This window comes from Sus scrofa, chromosome 13, assembly GCF_054392235.1.
Source record: "Sus scrofa isolate SSC_HxYL_T2T_F1_AM1 chromosome 13, Sscrofa_HxYL_maternal_Yorkshire_Landrace_v2.0, whole genome shotgun sequence".
NCBI lineage: Eukaryota > Metazoa > Chordata > Mammalia > Artiodactyla > Suidae > Sus > Sus scrofa.
The window spans coordinates 183,886,308-183,907,478 of NC_139395.1; the positions used below are offsets into that span (position 1 = coordinate 183,886,308).

The 21,171-nt window shown below is 34.6% G+C and overlaps 1 protein-coding gene across 4 annotated transcripts; it reads left to right on the top strand.

Annotated features, from left to right (window-relative positions):
* The first annotated feature begins 2,804 nt into the window (after positions 1 to 2,804).
* On the top strand, positions 2,805 to 19,329 carry POU1F1 (POU class 1 homeobox 1). Of its 4 annotated transcripts, none has more exons than XM_021068539.2 (6): positions 2,805 to 3,152; positions 6,173 to 6,244; positions 13,987 to 14,211; positions 16,185 to 16,349; positions 17,060 to 17,120; positions 17,914 to 19,329. In XM_021068539.2, the coding sequence occupies exons 1-6, from the start codon at positions 2,942 to 2,944 to the stop codon at positions 18,122 to 18,124; spliced, it is 945 nt and encodes a 314-aa protein (XP_020924198.1). In that variant the 5' UTR covers positions 2,805 to 2,941; the 3' UTR covers positions 18,125 to 19,329.
* The last annotated feature ends 1,842 nt before the right edge of the window (positions 19,330 to 21,171 follow it).

Below are 21,171 nucleotides of genomic sequence, written 5' to 3' on the forward strand. Positions count from 1 at the left end.
GTGCCGTGGGTGCGGCCCTAGAAAAGAAAAAAAAAAAAAAAAGAATATATTCTAAGAGAGGGATATTCAAAACAATTCTGCAAATAAATTATAAAAATACTGTGTTAAAAAAAATTTTGGACAAACAGTTAATTGCATTGTTATTTATAAAAGTGAAAAAAAAGCAATGCACTCAACAATAAAGAAGATTCTAAATTCCAATAGATCTATACAAATCAATACTATGCAAAATTAAAATCGTGACAAAAACTGATTTAAAATTTGATAGGGAGTTCCCGTTGTGGCACAGCAGAAACAAATCTGACTAGTATCTATGAGGACGCAGATTCAATCCCTGGTCTCGTTCAGTTGCCCAGAGACCCAGTATTGCCCTGAGCTGTGGTATAGTTCGGGTCGCAAGCACGGCTCAGATCTCCCATTTCTGTGGCTGTGGCATAGGCTGGCAGCTGTAGCTCTGATTTGACCCCTAGCCTGGAAACCTCCATATGCCATGGGTGCAGCCCTAAAAAGCAAAATAATATATAAAATAATAAAATAAAATTGATAAATTAATGGTTTATAATATTGAGAAGACTATAATGGGAACGTTACTCCCTGGTTTTATACAATATAAACTGTAACAATCTGGTCTGCACTTCACAGCACAAATAGTTAAATTATTTAAAACTATTATTAAGGAAATTATGCCTAAGACTGAGATTTTAGAATCTTACCCTTGCAAACTACTGGTATAGTCCATTGTTGTTCCAGGCAAGTTTTACAGCACTTCTTTTTATCATTTGGTTAATATACTTTACCAACATATTCCAATAACTCTAAACATCTATAACAAAGTTATTAGGGGTAATTTTTCAAGTGTTTTTCTCTCTAAATATCATGTAGTTTACTTTTTAAAATATTTGATGCCCTATAAACTTCTGATTTTCTTAGCCAATTCTCTTTATAAACCCATTAAAAAATACTTTTTTTGTGGAGTTCCCATAGTGGTGCAGTGGAAACAAATTCAGCTAGGAACTATGAGGTTGCAAGGTCCCTGGCCTACCTCAGTTGGGTTAAGGATCAGGCATTGCTGTGAGCTCTGGTGTATGTCCCAGACACAGCTCAGATCCTGCTTTGTAGCTGCAGGCTGGCAGCTGTAGCTCAGATTCAACCCCTGGCCTGGGAAACTCCATATGCTGTGGGTGCAGCCCTAAAAACAAACAAACAAACAAAAAAACAAAAAAAATACTTTTTTGTACATGCGAACTCTGAAAATTACAATAATTCTGCAAGAGCAAAATAAATACTTTTGGTTACCTGTAATCTTCTTCTCTCCTAAGAGAACTGCTAGAACTATAAAAATAGAGAATTCAAAAGGAAAATATGTAATCTTTAGAATAAATATATTTCAAGTAATAGTTAATGATTTGGGTAACCATTATGTCTTTTTTTCTACATAGGAGTGTAGTAACAGAGTTTCAAGTTTTTAAAAGTGCATTCTCTCTCTCTCTCTTTTTTTTAGGGCCATACCCATGGCATATGGAAGCTCCCAGGCTAGGGGTCAAATTGGAGCTTCAGCTGCCAGCCTACACTGCAGCCACAGCAACTCCAGATCTGAGCTCCATCTGTGACCTACACCACAGTTCACAGCAACGCTGGATCCTTAACCCACTGAGTAAGGCCAGGGATTGAACCTGCGCCCTCATGGATACCAGTCAGGTTCATTACCGCTGAGCCACAATGGGAACTCCTGGAAATGTATTCTCATCAACACTAACATTAAATTTAGCATAAAGCAATTTCAATTTAGGCATTCCATAATATAAAATTTCAAACCATCTAATGCAGAATGTCCTTGCTTATATCAGTACTATCTATACCTGTTGGGTTACTTCTAGTCCCTATAATATCCCTAGTATACAGTCTAAAGGCAGTATTGCATTCATTCATTTATCTGGAGAAATCATGATCATTGTGAAATTGTGATGCTGATATTAATCTTCATATGTTATTTGTAGTATACTAATTATTCATCCTCTTATAATGTCAAGGTATTTTGTGTGGAAAATATGTACCCAGTTCAGATTCTGGAGTGAAATGGCTAAGATCAGAGGCTCTGGCACAGTCAAGCTGAAGGAGGATGGTACAGATCTACAGAGAAATGAGATTTATTGGAATCACTCTACCAAGTGCCTAGAATAGTGCTGACATCTAGCAAGAGTATACTAGGTGTACATTCCTGATGAGTAAATTGAAATTAAGGGAGAGATACTATCGCTCGTGTCCCTCTTTACAAATTACAATTTTATTTAATATTTTACCATTTCTATTATATATAAAAATTCAGTTCTTCTTGGTAGTTTCTCAAAATTATATGGAATGTGAATCAGTAGTTGGCAATATATTAATTCTCACATTTAGTCTTCTATGCTTCTTTCAATCTAAACTTAACAATTCAGTTTCTTAAAATTATGTAGCATGTACTTCTCTGTTTTATGTTATTTTTCAGATTTAATGATTAGTAATCAAAAATCATTGTCTTAGCAAAAAGACACCTAGAGTTTTTCAATTAATTGTAGCATTACTTATTTGAGGGACACTTTTTTTTTTTAATATTCCTTTCTAAAAGATCTGAATTACTGAAGTTGTCAAAGTTTAAGATTTCTCCCTTGCCCTCAGTCTCTATACAAGAAACAGCTTCCCCTCTTGGGCATGCATTATATTTGGGTAAGAAGGAAGACAGTCCAGATTGATAAAGCAATACCCCTGGGAAAAGATGATTAACATGTATAAAGGGATTTCCTTGGCGCATAAATACCAGCACGCGCCCTCCCAGTGCTTCAGAACCTCCCTGATGTATATATGCAGGTAATGAGATTTGAAACGGCCCTTTGAGATGACAATATAATAAAACTCTGAACTGGGAAGCAGCAGTTCTCCTCATTTTTCTACTCTCCCGGGAATGAGTTGCCAACCTTTTACTTCGGCTGACACCTTTATACCTCTCAATTCTGAGTCTTCTGCAACTCTGCCTCTGATCATGCATCACAGTGCAGCAGAGTGCTTACCAGCCTCCAACCATGCCACCAACGTGATGTCCACAGGTACTGACTCCAATAACGGTCTTCGGGTGGCTGGGCCTAGAGATGGTCAGGATGGACGCTTTGAATCCTGTTAGTTCACACTCTCATTGCTTCTTTTATTTTCCCCTTCATTTTAATTTGTGTTAAGTTAAATATTCGGGGTGTTCAAGAAGCCAAAACACCTAAGAAAAATTTCAAGAAATATTAGTAAGTGTAGTACTTTTGATTATTGTTGGTTTTATTGTAAAGAAAATCTGTTTCCTATATAAGTTAACAGTAAGTTTGAAAAACATTTTTATATAAACTCATACGGATTAAGGGCAAAGCTGAAAAATAGTGTGAAATAATTCACTGTTTAAAAGGTGTTACTCCCTTATCTTAGAGGTTTATTTGGGTTTTAGATTACATTTACTACCATGTCTCGAAACAGCCTCAGAATAAGCACAACCAGATGATTCCCAATAGCAACAACCATGGGTTTCAAAGAATAAAATAATTCAGTGTTCCAATAAACTTATATTTTTAGCATAAATAAAAACTCAGAAATCAAATCTGGAAGCAATATAATATTTAGAACCCAAGAACTGAGTTGAATATTCTCAAAACTGAGTTCCAAAGAGACTTCATCTTCTAAGCAAGTTTTTTTTCATACATAACTTTCTTAAATAAAAATTAAACTTGAGAATTAAAATATATTGTCCCAAACACAACCAAGAAAGTAAATATGTTTGTTAATGGGTCTATTTTTTTATGCAGTAACAAAGCGCTTTGAAGTAGATTTATGAAAAGTCTTGAGTAAATGTTTCCTGTTTAACGGCACTTTCCACTTGTTTTCAAAGCAATCTAAATATGAACTAAATTTTATATATTTAAAAATAAAAATTTGAGTTGATAGATTTATATGCCAATTTAAAGTATCAAGCCTTATATTCTATTATAATTAAGCAGCATCCAAACTTATATGTAAGCTTGGCATTAATCTTCAGCTGAATTTAAAAGTATCTAGAGATTATATATCTAGATTTTGGTAAAACTATTAATGTAGAGATTTTTCTCTACCTACTATAGATTCTCAGAATTTAACTAAAAATATACTACAGAAAATATCCTCAAACATATTTTTGGGAAAATATAATAAAGTATTTTTATCACTTTACATCAAAGAGGTATGATATAAACAAACAATTATCGCATAGTTAATTGTATATTTTAAATAATAGATATTTATATAGGTTGGGATGAGAAGAATAATATGTTGTTTAATCTACTGTGTGTGGATAGGATTTGGTCAGAATAAAAATAAAATTTAGTATTGAGGTTATAATTAAACAAGTTTATTCTCAAAACCCTATTTATTTACTTAAAAATAAATAGCATATTAATGAGTTAGCCTATCTTTTATACTATTTCCCCAAGATGGAGAAACAAAAAGTAATTAAACCTCGGAAGTAAAAAAATTCGTAATCAGTAAAAATGACCTAACATGTTCTAAATAAACATAACATTGATTTTATAAATTTTCCATCAAATTGTAATCATATACACCTACTTGTCTAAGTAAGGAATTAGAAATACTGAGTACAATGATAAAAGCACTTGGATATTGACTGTGTTTCGTATTTATTTGTTTAATTTGGGAATGCATTGTAATCATTATAGTGTAAAATGACTTCAGTTCTCTCTACTTGTCAGTTGTAAAGTGAAAATTTATGCAGGTATTTCAAAATATCAAAAATTGAGCTATATGGAGAGAAAATGTGTTACTCTCTGAAGAGACCTTATGTCTTTAATCACTAGATTATATCTTAATATTTTCAAATGATTCTAAATCTGTGTTTTATAGTAGCTCATATTATTCAAGAAGATACAATTATATTTATGAAAATTCACTACTATGAAAATTCAGGATATGGTGGGGGAAAAAAGAGAGAAAATAAAACACATCAGGAAACATTGGCTAGTGATGTTATTGTCAGTGGTCCATGTTCTTAGCCAACTTGGTGATTCATGTTTAAAGCTTGACAAAAGTTTGGCGATTCAAATTTACTTTCAAAATAGACATTAATTCCATGAGACCTATCACTATTTATAAATGAGGTTGTGTTTGTATGCCAGGTTCAACCTTTGTAAACCTCAAGTTGTTCAACAATCTATGAACTTTTTTTTTTTAACCAGCTTTATCATTAGAATTGTTGAATTAGTTGTGTGCCTGCAAAAAACCTAAATCTCATGATTTCATCATCAACCAAATACATCATACCTTGTCACAGGTTTTTCATAAACCTCTGAATTTAATGAGGTTTTATGATTGTATTCAACTAAAGGTTAGTTTCTCTGCCATTCCCATTCTGCCATTTGTTAAGGCATATAAGCAGAAATAAAGACTGTTCAAGAGTTGATTTATGAGAGTTCCTGCTGTGGCACAGTGGGATAGTGATGTGACTTGTCTGTATGGAGGTTTTTGTTTGATCAACCTCCCCATGCAGTGGGTTAAGGATCCTGTGTTGTTGCAGCTGTGGAGTGGGTCAAAGCTCCAGTTAAGATTCGGATTAGATCCCTGGCCCAGGAATTTCCATATACAGTGGGGCAGGGATGTTGACTGAAAAACAAACAAACCAAAAAATAGTTGATTCCTATATTCATTGTTACAGAAAAAGACCATTTTATAATACCATGTAAAAGAATTTTAAGAGACTATCCTCTAGTTAGTTTTTTTTTTTTTTTTTTTTTTTTTTTTTTTGCAGTCTCTATTGGGTGGAACCTGCAAGAATTCTCTAACTCCTAGTTTGCTAAGGTTCAAACTGGTTGGTCATCCCAACAGAGAGCACAGGATAATTAATGAAGGCTGTAGTCCACTTTAACAACTCATGATCTCATTACTTGAGACAGATTTCAACCCCTAGTTTTAACATACTCACTAGAGAACTACCCACAGATAAGAAATTATTGGCATATAACCTTAAGAATAGCATAAATGTGTACTTTTGAAATAAAATGAATGTGTCTTGAATCCTCATACATTTTCTTACCAGTCCCGTCTATTTTGTCTTTGATCCAAACTCCTCAATGTCTGTGCACATATTTCTTGGTGACAACTCTGGGAAACACAGCAACAGGACTTCATTATTCTGTCCCTTCCTGTCATTATGGAAACCAGTCATCGACCTATGGAGTAATGGCAGGTAAGAAAAATTGTCTTCATATCTGAGATTGAGTTTTGGGACACCTAGGTGGATTTCCTGGATGAGGGTATCAGGACCAGATTATATCAGGAAATTCAGATTTCTTGACCTTGGAAATTTCTGGTAAAACCACTGTGTATTTAAGGGTTTACTGATCTGTATGCCTTTAGAAATCGTAATTATACCTGACTGCCCATATTCTGCATGGCACTGAATGGCTATGCTTCTTAATTCTTATGTTTGTATGATTTTTATTCTGATTCACAACTGCCAAACAGCTGATTCTCATTTTTTATGCCATCGGGGGGCTTACCTACAGAAATAATAAGATAGCCACTAGGTTAATGTAGCTATTTAAATTCAATGTAAATTAACTAAAATAACATCAAATTTAAAATTCAGTTCCTCAGTTGCACTGGCCATATTTCAAGTGCTAGATAATCTCATGTGGCTGTTAAAGCAGACAGGACTGGCTTCAACATCCTCCTCATCTCAATACTTCTTTTGGACATTTAGGCGATGGAGATAAATAAGACATTGAAGGCTAAGAGTGATTTGCAGGTGCTTTAGCAGTCGTTTTTGTTTCAGTCTTTGTTTTTTTTTGTTTCTTTGTTTTTCTTTCTTGTTAGGGCTTCACTGGCAGCATATGGAGGCTCCCAGGCTAGGGGTCTAATCAGAGCTACAGCTCCCAGCCTACACCACAGCCACTGCAATGCCAGATCTCAGCCGAGTCTACAACCTACACCACAGCTCACTGCAACGCCGGATCCTGAACCCACTGAGCAAGCCCAGGGATCAAACCCACCACCTCATGGTTGGTTACTAGTTGGATTCGCTTCTGCTGCGCCACAACGGTAACAATTTGAATCTTTGGCAGCCCTCTCTGAGATGCTTCTGAGTCTTAGATGAGATTGAAATAGTTGAAGTTACATATCTTTTTTCCTTCTAAGTAAAGCAGCACTAGATACAAGAGAAATTATTTGTTTGTTGACACTTGTATAGAAGGTATTGACAGCACAAATCTTAAGGAAAATAAAATCTGATGTAAGAGATCCACTCATCACAAAACTTGTGACTTAATTCTAGACTATGTCCAGGGAAAAAATTTTGTTGTGCACAGAGCTTTGTTTTTTTTTCGTACGTATTCTTTAATCTTTTTTATTTATTTCTTCAGCAGGGAGAAAAATACTATGGGTGACAATAAACTACAAAGGCTCTATGTGAGAATGTTTGTGTGTGTACATGCATACTTGTGTGATATTGAGAAAGTCTGGATAGAGAAATCACACATTAAGGAAATCTTTTCTTGTGTTTTGTTATCCATAGCGGGTAATTAAAAAAATCAAAAGTGAGTTTATGCCTACAAATTTGAAATAACGTTGAACAAAGAGGAGTTCCCTAGTGGCCTAGCAGTTAAAGATCTGGCATGGTCACTGCTGTGGCTTGGGTTCAATCCCTGACCTGGGAACTTTTGCATGCTGTGAGCATGGCCGGGGTGGGGCAGGTGGGGGGAGGAATACAGCAAATAATTTAGTTCACCAACTTTTAATTTCTCAAAATATCTGTTTCAGACTCATTAAAACATTAAAAGTTTAAAATAAAATATCCCGGAACAAATTAGGTTCTCTTAGATTCTATTAAGCAGCACTCTGAATAAATTTGTATCCTCACCTTTGTGGTAAAATGAAACTGATATTCTTAATGGTTACCTTTAAGTCCTGCTAACTCTTTTTAATAATTAAGAAATAAGGAAAGCCATATTTTTCTTTCCCCTTTAAAATGGATCTTTTATGATTCATATACTGAGTAATCAGTATCCATGGTTAATAAGAACAGCTGACATTCTTGAAGAACTACTTTCATTATAAAACAGTAGAATGATATGAATTTAGCCACTAGAGGTGCAGGCAGGATGTTTTCTATGGCCTCTAATGACCTTTGATTATGGAGACAAGAAATGAGAAGCTCATGGCCAAATGCTGCTCTTTCTTGGAGGAGATTTGTTGTTCATTCACAGTAATTCCCAGGAACCTAACTTTAGGTGCTTTCTCTACCAAGCAAGGGGCAGCAGTGGATTCAGGTTAGTACAAAAATAAAACTAGGCACAGACCAAATGTTTCAAGATGGTTTTTGCTATCACTTCCCTCCCATAAGATGCAGGCCAGTGGCTGCTGGCCTGGTGACTTCACAACTGGCCTGAGAAATCTAACATCCTCCCAGTTTCCAGGATTGGTGAGAATAGGCAAGGTTCACATGGAGAGTCTGCAGGTAGCTCAGATGGTGCTGGTACAGGTTCCTCTGGCAGGCACTCAGCAAACTCTATTCCTCATTACAGTTAAAAAGGAGAGGGCCCAAGAAAAGCCCTTTAAAATGATTCAAAGCCTGGGTTAGTGAAAATCAAGAAAAAAAAAAAAATGGTTGTCCTAAGATTGAGAGTTATCACTGTAGTCAAAATAAAATTAAATATATTTTGTCACTGAAAGAAAAACTCACCATGGTAAGCATAGAGATTATATTTGAATATTTTTGAGAGGAACACCTTTAAATTGTGACATGCTTTACAATGTGTTAAAATGTCACTGTTTTGACATATATCCAGGATTAGCCTGTGTATCCTGGCAGATTAAATCCTGGGAAATCTGAACCCTTCTGCCATTGTCCCCAGAGACGCAACGCAAATTGAGTTATAAAACACAGCAACTCAGAAGATTGAAAAGGTATAAAATGCAGAGAAACCTGGTTATGTCATTTGAATTTTCTGAGAAGTCTCAAGACAGTCATCAAATCAGCCACTTCCACACAATCCACAGAAGTGTCTTATCATCAACAATCAAGACAGGTTCATTGTCACATACTCCATATGAAAGTGGAGCTGCAGAAAGGATAGTATTTCAAAGGGTGTAAAATTGCTTTATTTGAATATGGTTATCTTATTATCATACTTTGATGCTTACATTTAATTTGAGCATTTCATTAAATTAATAACCTACTGGAAGGCAAGAGCGATAGCCAATATTCTGTAAAAGTTGGTAGGGAGGACTTTAGTCATTGGATGAATTCACTGTGCCTCATAGTTTAGGTGTGGGGATACCAGAGAATGACTGATGCACTGAAATGAATTAAGCCACACCAGGAACTAATTACAAATCTCGATCAAGTCAGCATCTCAGAATGTCTCTTCATATCCAAGTTGTGGTGGGTAGCTTCCCTTCAGATACACTTGCAACTAAATTCCTTCTTTTGTCTCTTCTCTCCTGAGAATTTAGAGTATTCAACAGTGAATTATAAATGCTATTCAGAAGTCTCTCCTAGATAAGCACAAAAGGAAACAAAATAAAAAAAAAAACCCTTCAAAACTCTCATTCCCTGCCTACCTGAGATTGTGTCTGTTCTCTAAAACTGGGTGAAAGTTAGAAAACAAGTTTAACGAGCTGTGTTCCTCATCCACTGTCCTGTGAAAACTGAGGTAACTATTATTTAGTAATGATTGCTAAATCCTGCAAGGTTATGTAACGTAATGGCCACCTAAGACATGCTGTAAGAGCCTTTGTGTAAAAACTAATTTTAACAGGAAAGCAAAATAGCTGATGTTTGGGAATTAATCAAGAAAAATAATGTTTTGGTTTTTTGTTTTTTTTTTTTTTTTTTTTTTTTTGACAATTGGATCACAAGGGAAAAGATTAGTATGGCCGAAAGTGCCTTTTCTACCTGGACTAAAGCAAAAGGTAACAGAAATCTGTTTGACAGTGACAGAGAAATAAACTTTGGAGTCTACCTCTTCCTTCTTGTCTTTTTTCTCCCCTCTTTTTTCCCTTTTTTTCATTCTTTATTTAGTTTTATTTTTCCCTGACTTGCTCTGGTTGTGTTGACACTAAGGGAGGGAGTAATTGTGACCATCTTTTGCCTCTGGATCTTGAAAAAATTTCAGTAGCATTAACACCTTGTTTTCCCTATGTTTTGTATGACTCTTTCTCAACTACACCAACTGGGTGATTGTAAAGCAGACCTAGGCCTTATGTAAACAAATTGCCGTGGCCATTCTCCAAATCAATTTAATTTACAAAACCAGGCAGAGGACCCCTGTTGCTCGGGGATAGGATGTGCCAATGCACAAAAGAGAAACAGGAGTTCCCATCATGGCGCAATGGTTAACGAATCTGACTAGGAACCATGAGGTGGCAGGTTCAATCCCTGGCCTTGCTCAGTGGGTTAAGGATCCTGTGTTGCCGTGAGCTGTGGTGTGGGCTGCAGACTCGGCTCGGATCCTGCGTTGCTGTGGCTGTGGTGTAGGCCAGCGGCTGCAGCTCCAATTAGACCCCTAGCCTGGGAACCTCCATATGCCTTGGGAGTGGCCCTAGAAAAGGCAAAAAGACAAAAAAAAAAAGAGAGAAACAAAAAAACCACAATACAAATTTATGATTTGTTATATGTTGTCATGCATAAGGAAGTAAAGAAAAATATATGGAAATACTCAAATGCACTTTGCTGTACATGTCTACGGTAAGGTGGGAATTTTTTACTGTGTCCCTCTGCCTGTCAGCATCTGGCAGAGCCATGCTGCAGAAGAGCAGTTTGCCCCGTATCATGGGGGCCTTGAGCCAGGTTCCCTGTAAGGCAAGCCAGACCTCGGCCTCCCCATCGCCTGCTTTAAAAGACTTAACTCTGTTCCTCTCCCACCTCCACCACCCAAGTTCAGAAAGGCTGTGGTGGATTAATCAGCAGTGTGAAAATATGCTTTGGGCTGTAAACAGTGTGCAAACACTTTCAAGCTATTTAGGTGTATGCTTGTTCTAGGTTTTTAGAAAATTTTGCTGTCACGTTTTGGAAATTGTGAGAGACTTCTATTGCCTGTGATTCGCTGTGTCTTTTATATTCTTCCTTTCCCCTCCCCTCCCCTTTTCAATAATCTAAGCTTTAGAAAAAAACTTCAAAGTATCTTGGCACATATACCATACCGATCACTCCCCACTTCCCCCCCGCCAAATAGGATCATATGATAGAAGCCACAATTTGTTTGGCTGTGCATATGACCATCAAGAATTTCTGTTTAAGGTTAGTTCTAGGAAAACTATGTCCCTGTGGATAATTATGGATACTTTCACTTAATGAAAAACAAAAACATATTACATACTGTGTTTTCCATTTTTCTCTGGATGCCAAACCTTGGAACATGGTATTTCCTGTGTACTTTTTATGGACCCATGTTCAAATTAATTTTCTAAATGTCCATTTTCTAAAAGTATTTATAATGTATAAACTAGCTTTAAATTTTTCCAGAAATAGATGGCACACTTCCAATGTTTTAGTAAATCATTATGGTACTTTTGTCTGAAAGTGGAATTTTAATGTAGCCAAATGTGTTTAAACTGCATAAGTCTTTTAAAGTTATTTGATTTCCCTGCGTACAGACTACCTGAAAAATGAACGAAGTGATTATTTTGATGTGGTTTATGGCAATGTTTATTGGAATTCAGATCTAGTTTCATCTGTACAGTGAATTCCTCAAAGCACTCAAGGAAAGTTATTTAACTTGTTTTCATTTAAATTTTAAGTTGTGGGTAAAAAATACATATCTTTTCTACCTCATTTGTTTACATAAGGATAAGAAGATAAATGTAAAATGAAGACAGCACATAGATTTGTAGCAGTGTAGCAATAATCAGCAAGAAAAATTGAAAATAATCAAAATTGCTAACAAACTCAGACTTTATGTCATATCATATGAATGAGATGCAACAAATGACATGTAAAATAAATAATTTGACCTAGGTTAAATGAATTATCCAAAGTTTCCTAAAATACATTAAATGTGCAAAATCAAGCAGCAGACTGGTTTTTCCCTGTTTTTACTGTTTCTCAGAGTATTTCATCATTAAATGTTTTAAGCGACAACTGATATTTCTGAATGATGAAAGAAGTGAAGTTTTTTTTATATTTGTAAGAACAAACTCTGAAAGCATAAGCAAAAGAAAAGTCATGAGATAATATTAAGTAAACGTTAAAATGATCAGTGTTCCTTTTTCTATATTAGGCTTTTCTTTGACTAGTAGAAATCTAAAACTAATTAGAAAGCTGAAAATGAAATCTAAGGTAATAAACATTTTCAAAAAATGAGCTATGTAATAAACATCGATACAATTGTTTTTTAAATTTTTATCTGGTCTGTTCAATATACCACTACCAAAGCAGAGAATGGATGATTAACTTTTTAAAAAGCAAAACTGGATAATTTTGATTTGTAAAAGCAACAGGAATTGTTGCAGAAAGGAATAGTTTCTTTCATATATTTTTTACATCTGTAAAACAGCCAAATAAATTTTATGCTATTTCGTTTAATTTTTCAGTTGTATATGTATTTTGCTTCAGAAAAATAATATAGTCTGTTGCATGGGGTATACTTTATAATTACATTTTCTCATATAAATAATATAAGCAAACAGTTTTCTGACTTACACTATTCCTTGCTCATTACATATTGTTACATTAAGATTTATATATTCTGGCAAGATGCACTATTACCCATGTCTGAATTGTGAATGTATTTCTAGAGAAAGTACAGGTAGCATAAACTCAATGTGTTTTTTTCAGTAAGTTTCTAAGAATGACTACTGTATATATTCTGTAGTCATTTATTTTTAGTTTAAACATTTATAAGAAAAATTATTAATAATTGAATATTTTAGTCACATCAAAATGTCTTGATTATACATGTGTCACTTTATATAAATTAAAGTGAAATCTCTATGAATAAATGTGTAATGTACTGATGAAGAAAACAAAAAGGAAAATGTGTGGGAACTTGGCTTATACTACCCCCTCATTCCTGCTCCCTAACTGAGACAAACTCTTCTTTCCAAATGACAAATGAAATCTAGAAGCAATTAAAAAATTAGTCTTTCAGCATTTTATGATTTATCATTGAACTCAATGGACTCAATGTTTCATCATTTATGGGTGATTATCATTTCTAGAACTGCACCCGTCTTTCCCACTTATTTTTGCCTTTTTTATATAATCATCCAGGAATGATGCCATTATATACTTTTTAAGAAATGTTGTTGCTGACTTTCTAATAGAACTTTAAAAATTATTTTTGTTAATGTCTATTCACTCCTTGAGTCTATTTAACCATATTAATGTATTTTGTGTTCTCAATTTTTTTACCCGCCTTTATTAAATTTAAAAAAGGCATGGTTATTTCCCCTTGAAATGAAACATTTACTGATAAAACAGTGCAGCTTCTTGATACTGTAAAATTAACTTTCAAATCCTAGGAAAATTTGCCAGCACATAAGTAACACTTAACCATGTGACTTGATTATAACAAACCTCAGAGATTATTTGTTCAAAGAATTAGGAAAACAGAGGTAGAAATATACATTCTGGTTAGAGCTGAACCTTAGATTCCCAGGAAGATATGTCTTTTAAGAGGCAAAAATGATGGAAAACTCACACTTCTGTGAAATTTGCTTATTTCTATTTGAATTATTTGCAAGTCTTTGCTTCTTTCCTTTGGCTTTGCATTATCTTTGTTTTTGCTGCTTCAAAGGAAGGTGAAAAATAAATCATCACACAAGAGTAGCACATCACTGAGCTACTCTTCTACTTCAAAAGACTGTCTGGTAACCTTTCAGAATTGAGACCCACTGTTATAGAATAATGGGCTCTAATGGGCCAAACCCCTGCACATATAGAAATGGGGGATAACAACAAATGGCACTTTCCTTTTCTTGTTGTTACAGGGAGCTTAACCCCTTGTCTTTATAAGTTTCCTGACCACACCTTGAGTCATGGCTTTCCTCCCATGCACCAGCCTCTCCTGCCAGAGGACCCTACGGCCGCTGATTTCAAGCAGGAGCTCAGGCGGAAAAGCAAATTGGTTGAAGAACCAATTGACATGGATTCTCCTGAAATCAGAGAACTTGAAAAGTTTGCCAATGAATTTAAAGTGAGAAGAATTAAGCTAGGTATGTTTTTGTTAAGAGCAGAGGGGCCAAAACTTGGTCTACAAATTCTTACTCTGTTACTGTTCAATTTCTTGTACTCAGTGCAGGAGGCTATTCTCACTTCGCATCTCTACTATGGATTTAAGTTACTCGAATTATGAAAAACCTACAAAAATCTTCATTTACTTCTAAATTCTTAGTAGCCAAAATACATGGATTTTTTAAATTAATGGCACGCTTTATCAAAGATTAGTTTGGAAGTGTCTGTTTTTAACTATATTTTGAATATATGATACATTGATATGATTCAAGGGCTAAAAAATATAAATGAAATGTATCCTTTCTGCTTGTCCTTCCTGTTTATCACTGTTGTTGGTTTCTTGTGTATCCTTCCGGATATTTTATGCATAGACATAGACATATAAGCAAATACATATATTTCTTCATATAGATATTTTAACTATTTACTTTGGAGAGCCTTTAGTATTAGTTTTTAGAGAGCTTTAAATTCCATTTTATGAATATACTACCAGTCTCCTACCAATGGAATTTAGATGGTCTTCAAGCTTATGCTATTAAAAGCAATGCTACAGTGATTAACTACATGTTATTTTGCACCAATATAAATATATGTGTAGGGAAAGTGCTAAAAGCAAATTGGCTTGATCAAAGAGTTTGTGTTATTTGTTATTTGGATTGATGTTGTCAAATCGGTTTCTAGGGAAGTTGTACCAATTTTAACTAACACCATGGGTATCTCTTTTGCCACCCATTGGAATATGAGCTCTGTGAAGGCAGGGAGTTTTTTTAATCTTTTTGTTTCCTCCTTATTGGCATAGCCTTAGCCCTTAGAACGGTGACAGACACATAGAATAAATACATAGTTGTAGAAGAAAAAAATATAAATCCTTTGGACCTTTGCAAATCAGGTCAAAGTGGTATCTAATGGCAGTTTCATTTTAAATTTCTCTTATTAGCAGTAGAGGGTTAAAGGATGTTCTTTCATGTGTTTGAGTCATTTGTAATTCCTTTCCTGTGAATTCTCTGTTCACAGCCTTTGATCGCTTTCTATTGAAAAGTGTTAACGTAAAAAACTACAGTGATTAACCTTGATTAGATTTATGAAACTGTATTTTTAATGGATTGAAATGGTAGTTCAAACTGCACTTGTGGAATGAACTATCCATAGTTTGTAATGATATTTATTGATGGGCATCATATGTGATCATTGTATGCATACCAGTATATACCCTTAGGCCCTGAATTAATGTATACTTACTATTTGTAATAAACATAGCAGTAGGCATGTGTATAACATTCATTTTCAATTTGCTATTTGTATTGCTGTGAATGTTTCAAATTCTATATTGATGGCTTATATCAACTTGCATTCTAAAAATGTTTGAGACAGTCTATGAGAATTTTTTGCCTGGAGATAGAAGCATTACCAAATGACATAATAAATATGCTTGGAGGTATACATAAAAAGTTGTGTGATCAAAGTCTCATAATAAAACACCCTTTTCAGGAAAGTAAACACAATTCTTGGTTTTATTTGATACCCTTCAACCTGTGGACTTTTTTCACTCTTCTGAGATACAAATATTTGTGATATAGCACCATATCTTTTATGAGTAATATACTATATATTTTTGAGCATATACCATATTTGACAATGATTAAGAATTTTTAAAGTGTCTTCTAAAGCATTTATGACACATATAAACCATTTGGCTAACTATTATGAATGGCAGATATTCCTACCTGAATTCTTTGGACTTCTAAAAAATTTATTAACTGGAAAGAATATTTTTTTGAAATACTAGATAATTCTATACTCAACCTTACTGTTATTCTAAATTGACAACAAATATATGGTTAAAGGCAGTATTTAATAGTTGACAAAGAAAAATACATAAATTTGTGAGATAATGGACCAAAATGAGTGTTTCTTAAAAAAACTGAAGCTAATGGTCTTTGTTGTTCTTTCACAGGATACACCCAAACAAATGTTGGGGAAGCCCTGGCAGCTGTGCATGGCTCTGAATTCAGTCAAACGACTATTTGCCGATTTGAAAACCTACAGCTCAGCTTCAAAAATGCATGCAAACTAAAAGCAATATTATCCAAATGGCTGGAGGAAGCTGAGCAAGTAGGAGGTACTAAAGCTGTGCTTCAGGAGACTGTGTTTTAACCTAAAAACGATGGCTTTCATTGGTTGGATTAATGCTAAAGCAAGAGGTTTGAGGTTTGGTTTGGTTTTTGAAATGAAAAATATCTTGTTTCATCACATAGCAAGGCAAGTGCAAGTGTAGAAATAATTTTTACTGAAAAGATAGTAAGAGAATAAACTGTGTATGGAGAGCTTCTGCACAATGTAGCATGGGTGTGAAGTGATGAAATTACTTTTTTAATACATTTAGATTTTTTTGCCCAATGCTATATACTATAGCAATTGTACATGAATCATTTTATAACCTAATATTAGTGTAGCCAGAGCATCTGCACACACCAGTCTTCCTAGAGAATAACATAGGCAATTTCCAGTGAGCAATTTAATATGATATTCTACTTATATTAATGTCAAGGATGGATAAAGATCAAGGTTTGAGCATTTAGGGCAAGTGTTCCAACAAAAGGTACGGATGATTTAAAGACAGTTGTTTTGCAAACTTAGTATTTATTTCTGTATTAACATTTTAATCTAGGGCTTGTAATATAAAATGAGGTATACTGCAAAAACAACACAAAAATGTATGGTGATTTTATTTTGCACAGTCTTATAAAGAAAAATTGAAATCAAACACTGATAATTTTTTTAAAAAGCCCTACTTTGTTCATGTAATTATTACTCTTTTCCCCATCACAGCTTTATACAATGAGAAAGTGGGAGCAAATGAAAGAAAAAGAAAACGGAGAACAACAATCAGGTATCTTTTGAAAAAAATTTTTTTTTTTTTTTTTTTTTTGCTTCTCAGGGCCGCACCTGCGGCATATGGGGGTTCCCAGGCTAGGGGTCTAATCAGAGCTACAGCTACCAGCCTACACCACAGCTGCAGCAAGACCAGATTCTAGTGGCGTCTGTGACCTAGGATCACAGCAACACTGGACCCTTAACCCACTGAGCAAGGCCAGGGATCGAACCAGCATCATCATGGATCCTAGTCAGGTTCCTTAACCACTGAACCATGAAAGGAACTCCTACTTTTGAAATATTAAATTACTAGAGAAGAAATAGATACTTTGAAAATAGAATGAGCATTTGAACATAACATAGGGGCAATACAACATAAACATGAGTAGCGTCAATTGAAAAAACAAAATACAGGTTTTATTTTGGTTGGCTAGTTGTACACAAAACAGTTCATTTATTCTAAATAACTTTAATAATTTCTAGAGACATTTAGAAATGACTGCAGAATTATTTCCTTCTCAGAAAGTCAGTGCCCTCTTGTGGCACAAAGTAGGATACACATAAAGTCTAAGTTCCCCTGCTTATTTCTTCCTGTGACTCTGGTAAATGTAGCCTGCATAAGAAGAGCATTTAATGTTTGACAAACTGAATGTTTATCTTTGGTGAAGAGCTTTGAAGGTGTCTTCAAATTCTTTAACTTTTCTTTTTATGTTAATATTTAATAAATTCAACCTAACTTAATTTTGATCTACCAAAAACATCCCTAAAACGGCATCTCCCTCCTTCTCTTGTCCCATCTCACCTCCCAGTATTGCTGCAAAGGATGCCCTGGAGAGACACTTTGGAGAACAGAATAAACCTTCCTCTCAAGAGATCTTGAGGATGGCTGAAGAACTGAACCTGGAGAAAGAAGTAGTGAGGGTTTGGTTTTGCAACCGAAGGCAGAGAGAAAAACGGGTGAAAACGAGTCTGAATCAGAGTTTATTTACTATTTCTAAGGAGCATCTTGAATGCAGATAATATTATCTATTGTGTAATAGCCAGTTTTTCTATTTCTCATTCTTTTCTCTTCTCCAGCCAAAATAGAAATTAGTTATTTGCTTAGCTTTAAAAAAAAAATCTTACCAGTAACTTTTGCAGAGCCTTTTCGTTTCTACTTAAAATACAATTTAAATTATATTGATGAATTATTCTCATAAGCCACACTGTACATTATAAGCTAGACTAATGGAAGTAAAACAATGATTTTTCTCTTTCTCAATAGATCTCTCCCTCTTTCTCCCCACCCCCACCTCCATACATGAGTGTGCAGATGTGGTCTTTTAGTTTAAAGGCTTCTTTTCCAAAGGTTGTATATTTGCTTTTTAATATTCCAGTCAATAATGTCACATAAAGAACATCACCAGAGAGGATCTTATTAGAAAATTCTTTAACCAATGTTCTGGTTACCATCAGCTCTAATAGTTCGTTTGAACTAACAGTTTTGCATTTAAGAACTAGGGGTGCCTTAGAATTTTATTATTGCATTTAGGAATAAATCTGAATTCCAAGTGACACCTTTGAAGTTAACATTTAGGGCACAGAGCCCAAAGAATTGTTTCAAAAGAGATTTGTAGAAATATTAATTTATGGTCTTTTTATTCTTCCCAGACACTAGCTTTTTTGATGTTTAGCTATAAAAAATACGCTTTATAGATGCTTAAGCCCCACATTACTATTTCCGTAAGTTGTAACTGTTGAGGGAAGAAATCTAGCTTGTTTGCTGTTGCTTCTCCAGTGTCTGGGAAAGTGTTTACTCACAGTGGAAATTTAATCTTTGTTGAATGATAAAAGGGGTGTGCTCTTAAGAATGGCTACAAATTTGACAGGTGTCTATAATTTAATAACATAGCATACTTTTGAAATCTCACAACCTAAAACATCATCTGAGCTCCTATTAGAAGAGATGATCAGAGTTCCCGTCATGGCGCAGTGGTTAACAAATCCGACTAGGAACCATGAGGTTGCGGTTCGGTCCCTGCCCTTGCTCAGCAGGTTAAGGATCCGGTGTTGCCGTGAGCTGTGGTGTAGGTTGCAGATGTTTGCAGATGCAGCTCGGATCCCATGTTGCTGTGGCTGTGGCGTAGGCCGGGGGCTACAGCTCCGATTAGACCCCTAGTCTGGGAAACTCCATATGCCGGCCCAAGAAATGGCAAAAAGACAAAAAAAAAAAAAAAAAAAAAGAAGAGATGATCATGTTTGGTTTAATTGGTTAGAATATGATTTATTCTTTTTTAAAAAAAGTTTGATTTATTGAGATTTCCAATTCAGGGAGTTGCACCTTAGTGAACATATTTATTTAACTTATAAAATTGTATGCTATACAGAATAGGGAATATAGCCAATATTTTATAATAATTTTAAGTGGAGTATAATTTATAAAAATACTAAATCACTATGTTGTATACCTGAAATTAACCTAATATTGTAAATCAACTATATTTCAATTTAAGGAAAAGGAATGCACTCGTTTGAAACTTGTAGGTAGAAGCAAACTGTAATGTGATATCACTATCAAATAGTGACTTTTCTGCATTTTGAATGTAAATCTGCTGGCAATGTTTAACTTATTTTATAGAACAAAATGGGAATAAGTAGACTAAATTTTATTATTGACTTAGAATGTTTACTAAGCTATACTGCCCAGTCTCTTGCTTTTTATAATATCAATAAAGATCAAGCATTATATAGGTCATAATCTATGTAGATTACAAATATTTGAGCACACATGCTCAACATTAATTGCTTGGCTAGAAACTGTGATATAAATAAAAAAAAAAATTAGTTTTCAGTGGCCTGATCATCTGTGTTTAAGTACACATCTAGCACCTAGGAGGTGTTAAATACAATATAAAGGCTTTTCTTATTAAAGAGAAAATTCCAAATTATTCAGCTATGTGTATTTATAAATACTTTATCTTGAAACTTCACCTGCTTAAAACATACAGTATAGGAGTTCCCACTGTGGCTCAGCAGTAACGAACACGACTAGTATCCATGAGAACACAGGTTCAATCCCTGGCCTCGCTCAGTGGGTTAGGATCCAGTGTTGGCAAGAGAGCTCTTGCATAGGTCACAGACATGGCTGGGATCCCGCGTTGCTGTGGCTGTGGTTTAGGCTGGCAGCTACAGCTCTAATTCAGCCCCTAGCTTGGGAACTTCCATGTGCCATGGGTGCAGCCCTAAAACAAAACAAACCAAAAAACCACACAGTACAGAGTTCTCTGGTGGCCTAGTGGTTAAAGATTCAGCGTTATCATTGTTGTGACTGGGGTTCTTGAACCCTGGCCCAAATTCTACATGCTGCAGGTGTGGCAAAAAAAAAAAAAAAGAAAAAGCAAAAAACATTAACTGGGAAGGGATTCTTTAGTTTGCAAAAGACATGGTAAAATGTATATGCATATACACATAAAAATACATATATGCATGACTTTTAGACTTGCAAATGTAATGCAGTATAAATCCAGAATAGTGACTTTTGAACTTAAAATATGAATTTGTTAGGAATGTTTAATTTGACTTAATACAGCAAAAATAAGTATTTATCTATGCTTAGTCATCATTACAATGTTTAAATCATATTATCAGGTATTTTTCTATAAAGTCATTCTTTTCAAGTTTAGATACAATTGGCACTGGAAAACAGTTTTTCCTCCCAAAATATTTTGAATCAATACTTAATATTGAAATAGCAATTCTTTAGTTATTTAGCTATTTGCTGGTTGTACATGCACTGGTATTTACTATTAACTCATTTGTATAGATGAGTTTTGAGACTATTTTTCTCACTATATTGAAATAATATTTTAATACTTTTTAAAAAAATAGAAAATGGTTAATGTTATCTAAAATCCCAAACTGCAATTAAATAAATGACAAATGTAATTTACTGTGCAGTATATATGTTCATACATTTGGAAATAAATGTCAAAAGCTGACTTTAGCCACACAGCCTTTCTATCTCTTGTTTTTATGAGATCTTCTATTGTAAATCTTCAGGAATTCAGTAGAGTTCCACTGAAACAGAA

What these genes read in the sequence shown, in the direction of transcription:
- POU1F1 (XM_005657130.4), top strand. Translation starts at nt 2,942, where the DNA reads ATGAGTTGCCAACCTTTTACTTCGGCTGACACCTTTATACCTCTCAAT. An exon ending in CACCAACGTGATGTCCACAG is followed by an intron (nt 3,084 to 6,094) that starts GTACTGACTCCA and finishes TTTTCTTACCAG; the next exon opens with TCCCGTCTATTTTGTCTTTG. An exon ending in AGTGAGAAGAATTAAGCTAG is followed by an intron (nt 14,212 to 16,184) that starts GTATGTTTTTGT and finishes GTTCTTTCACAG; the next exon opens with GATACACCCAAACAAATGTT.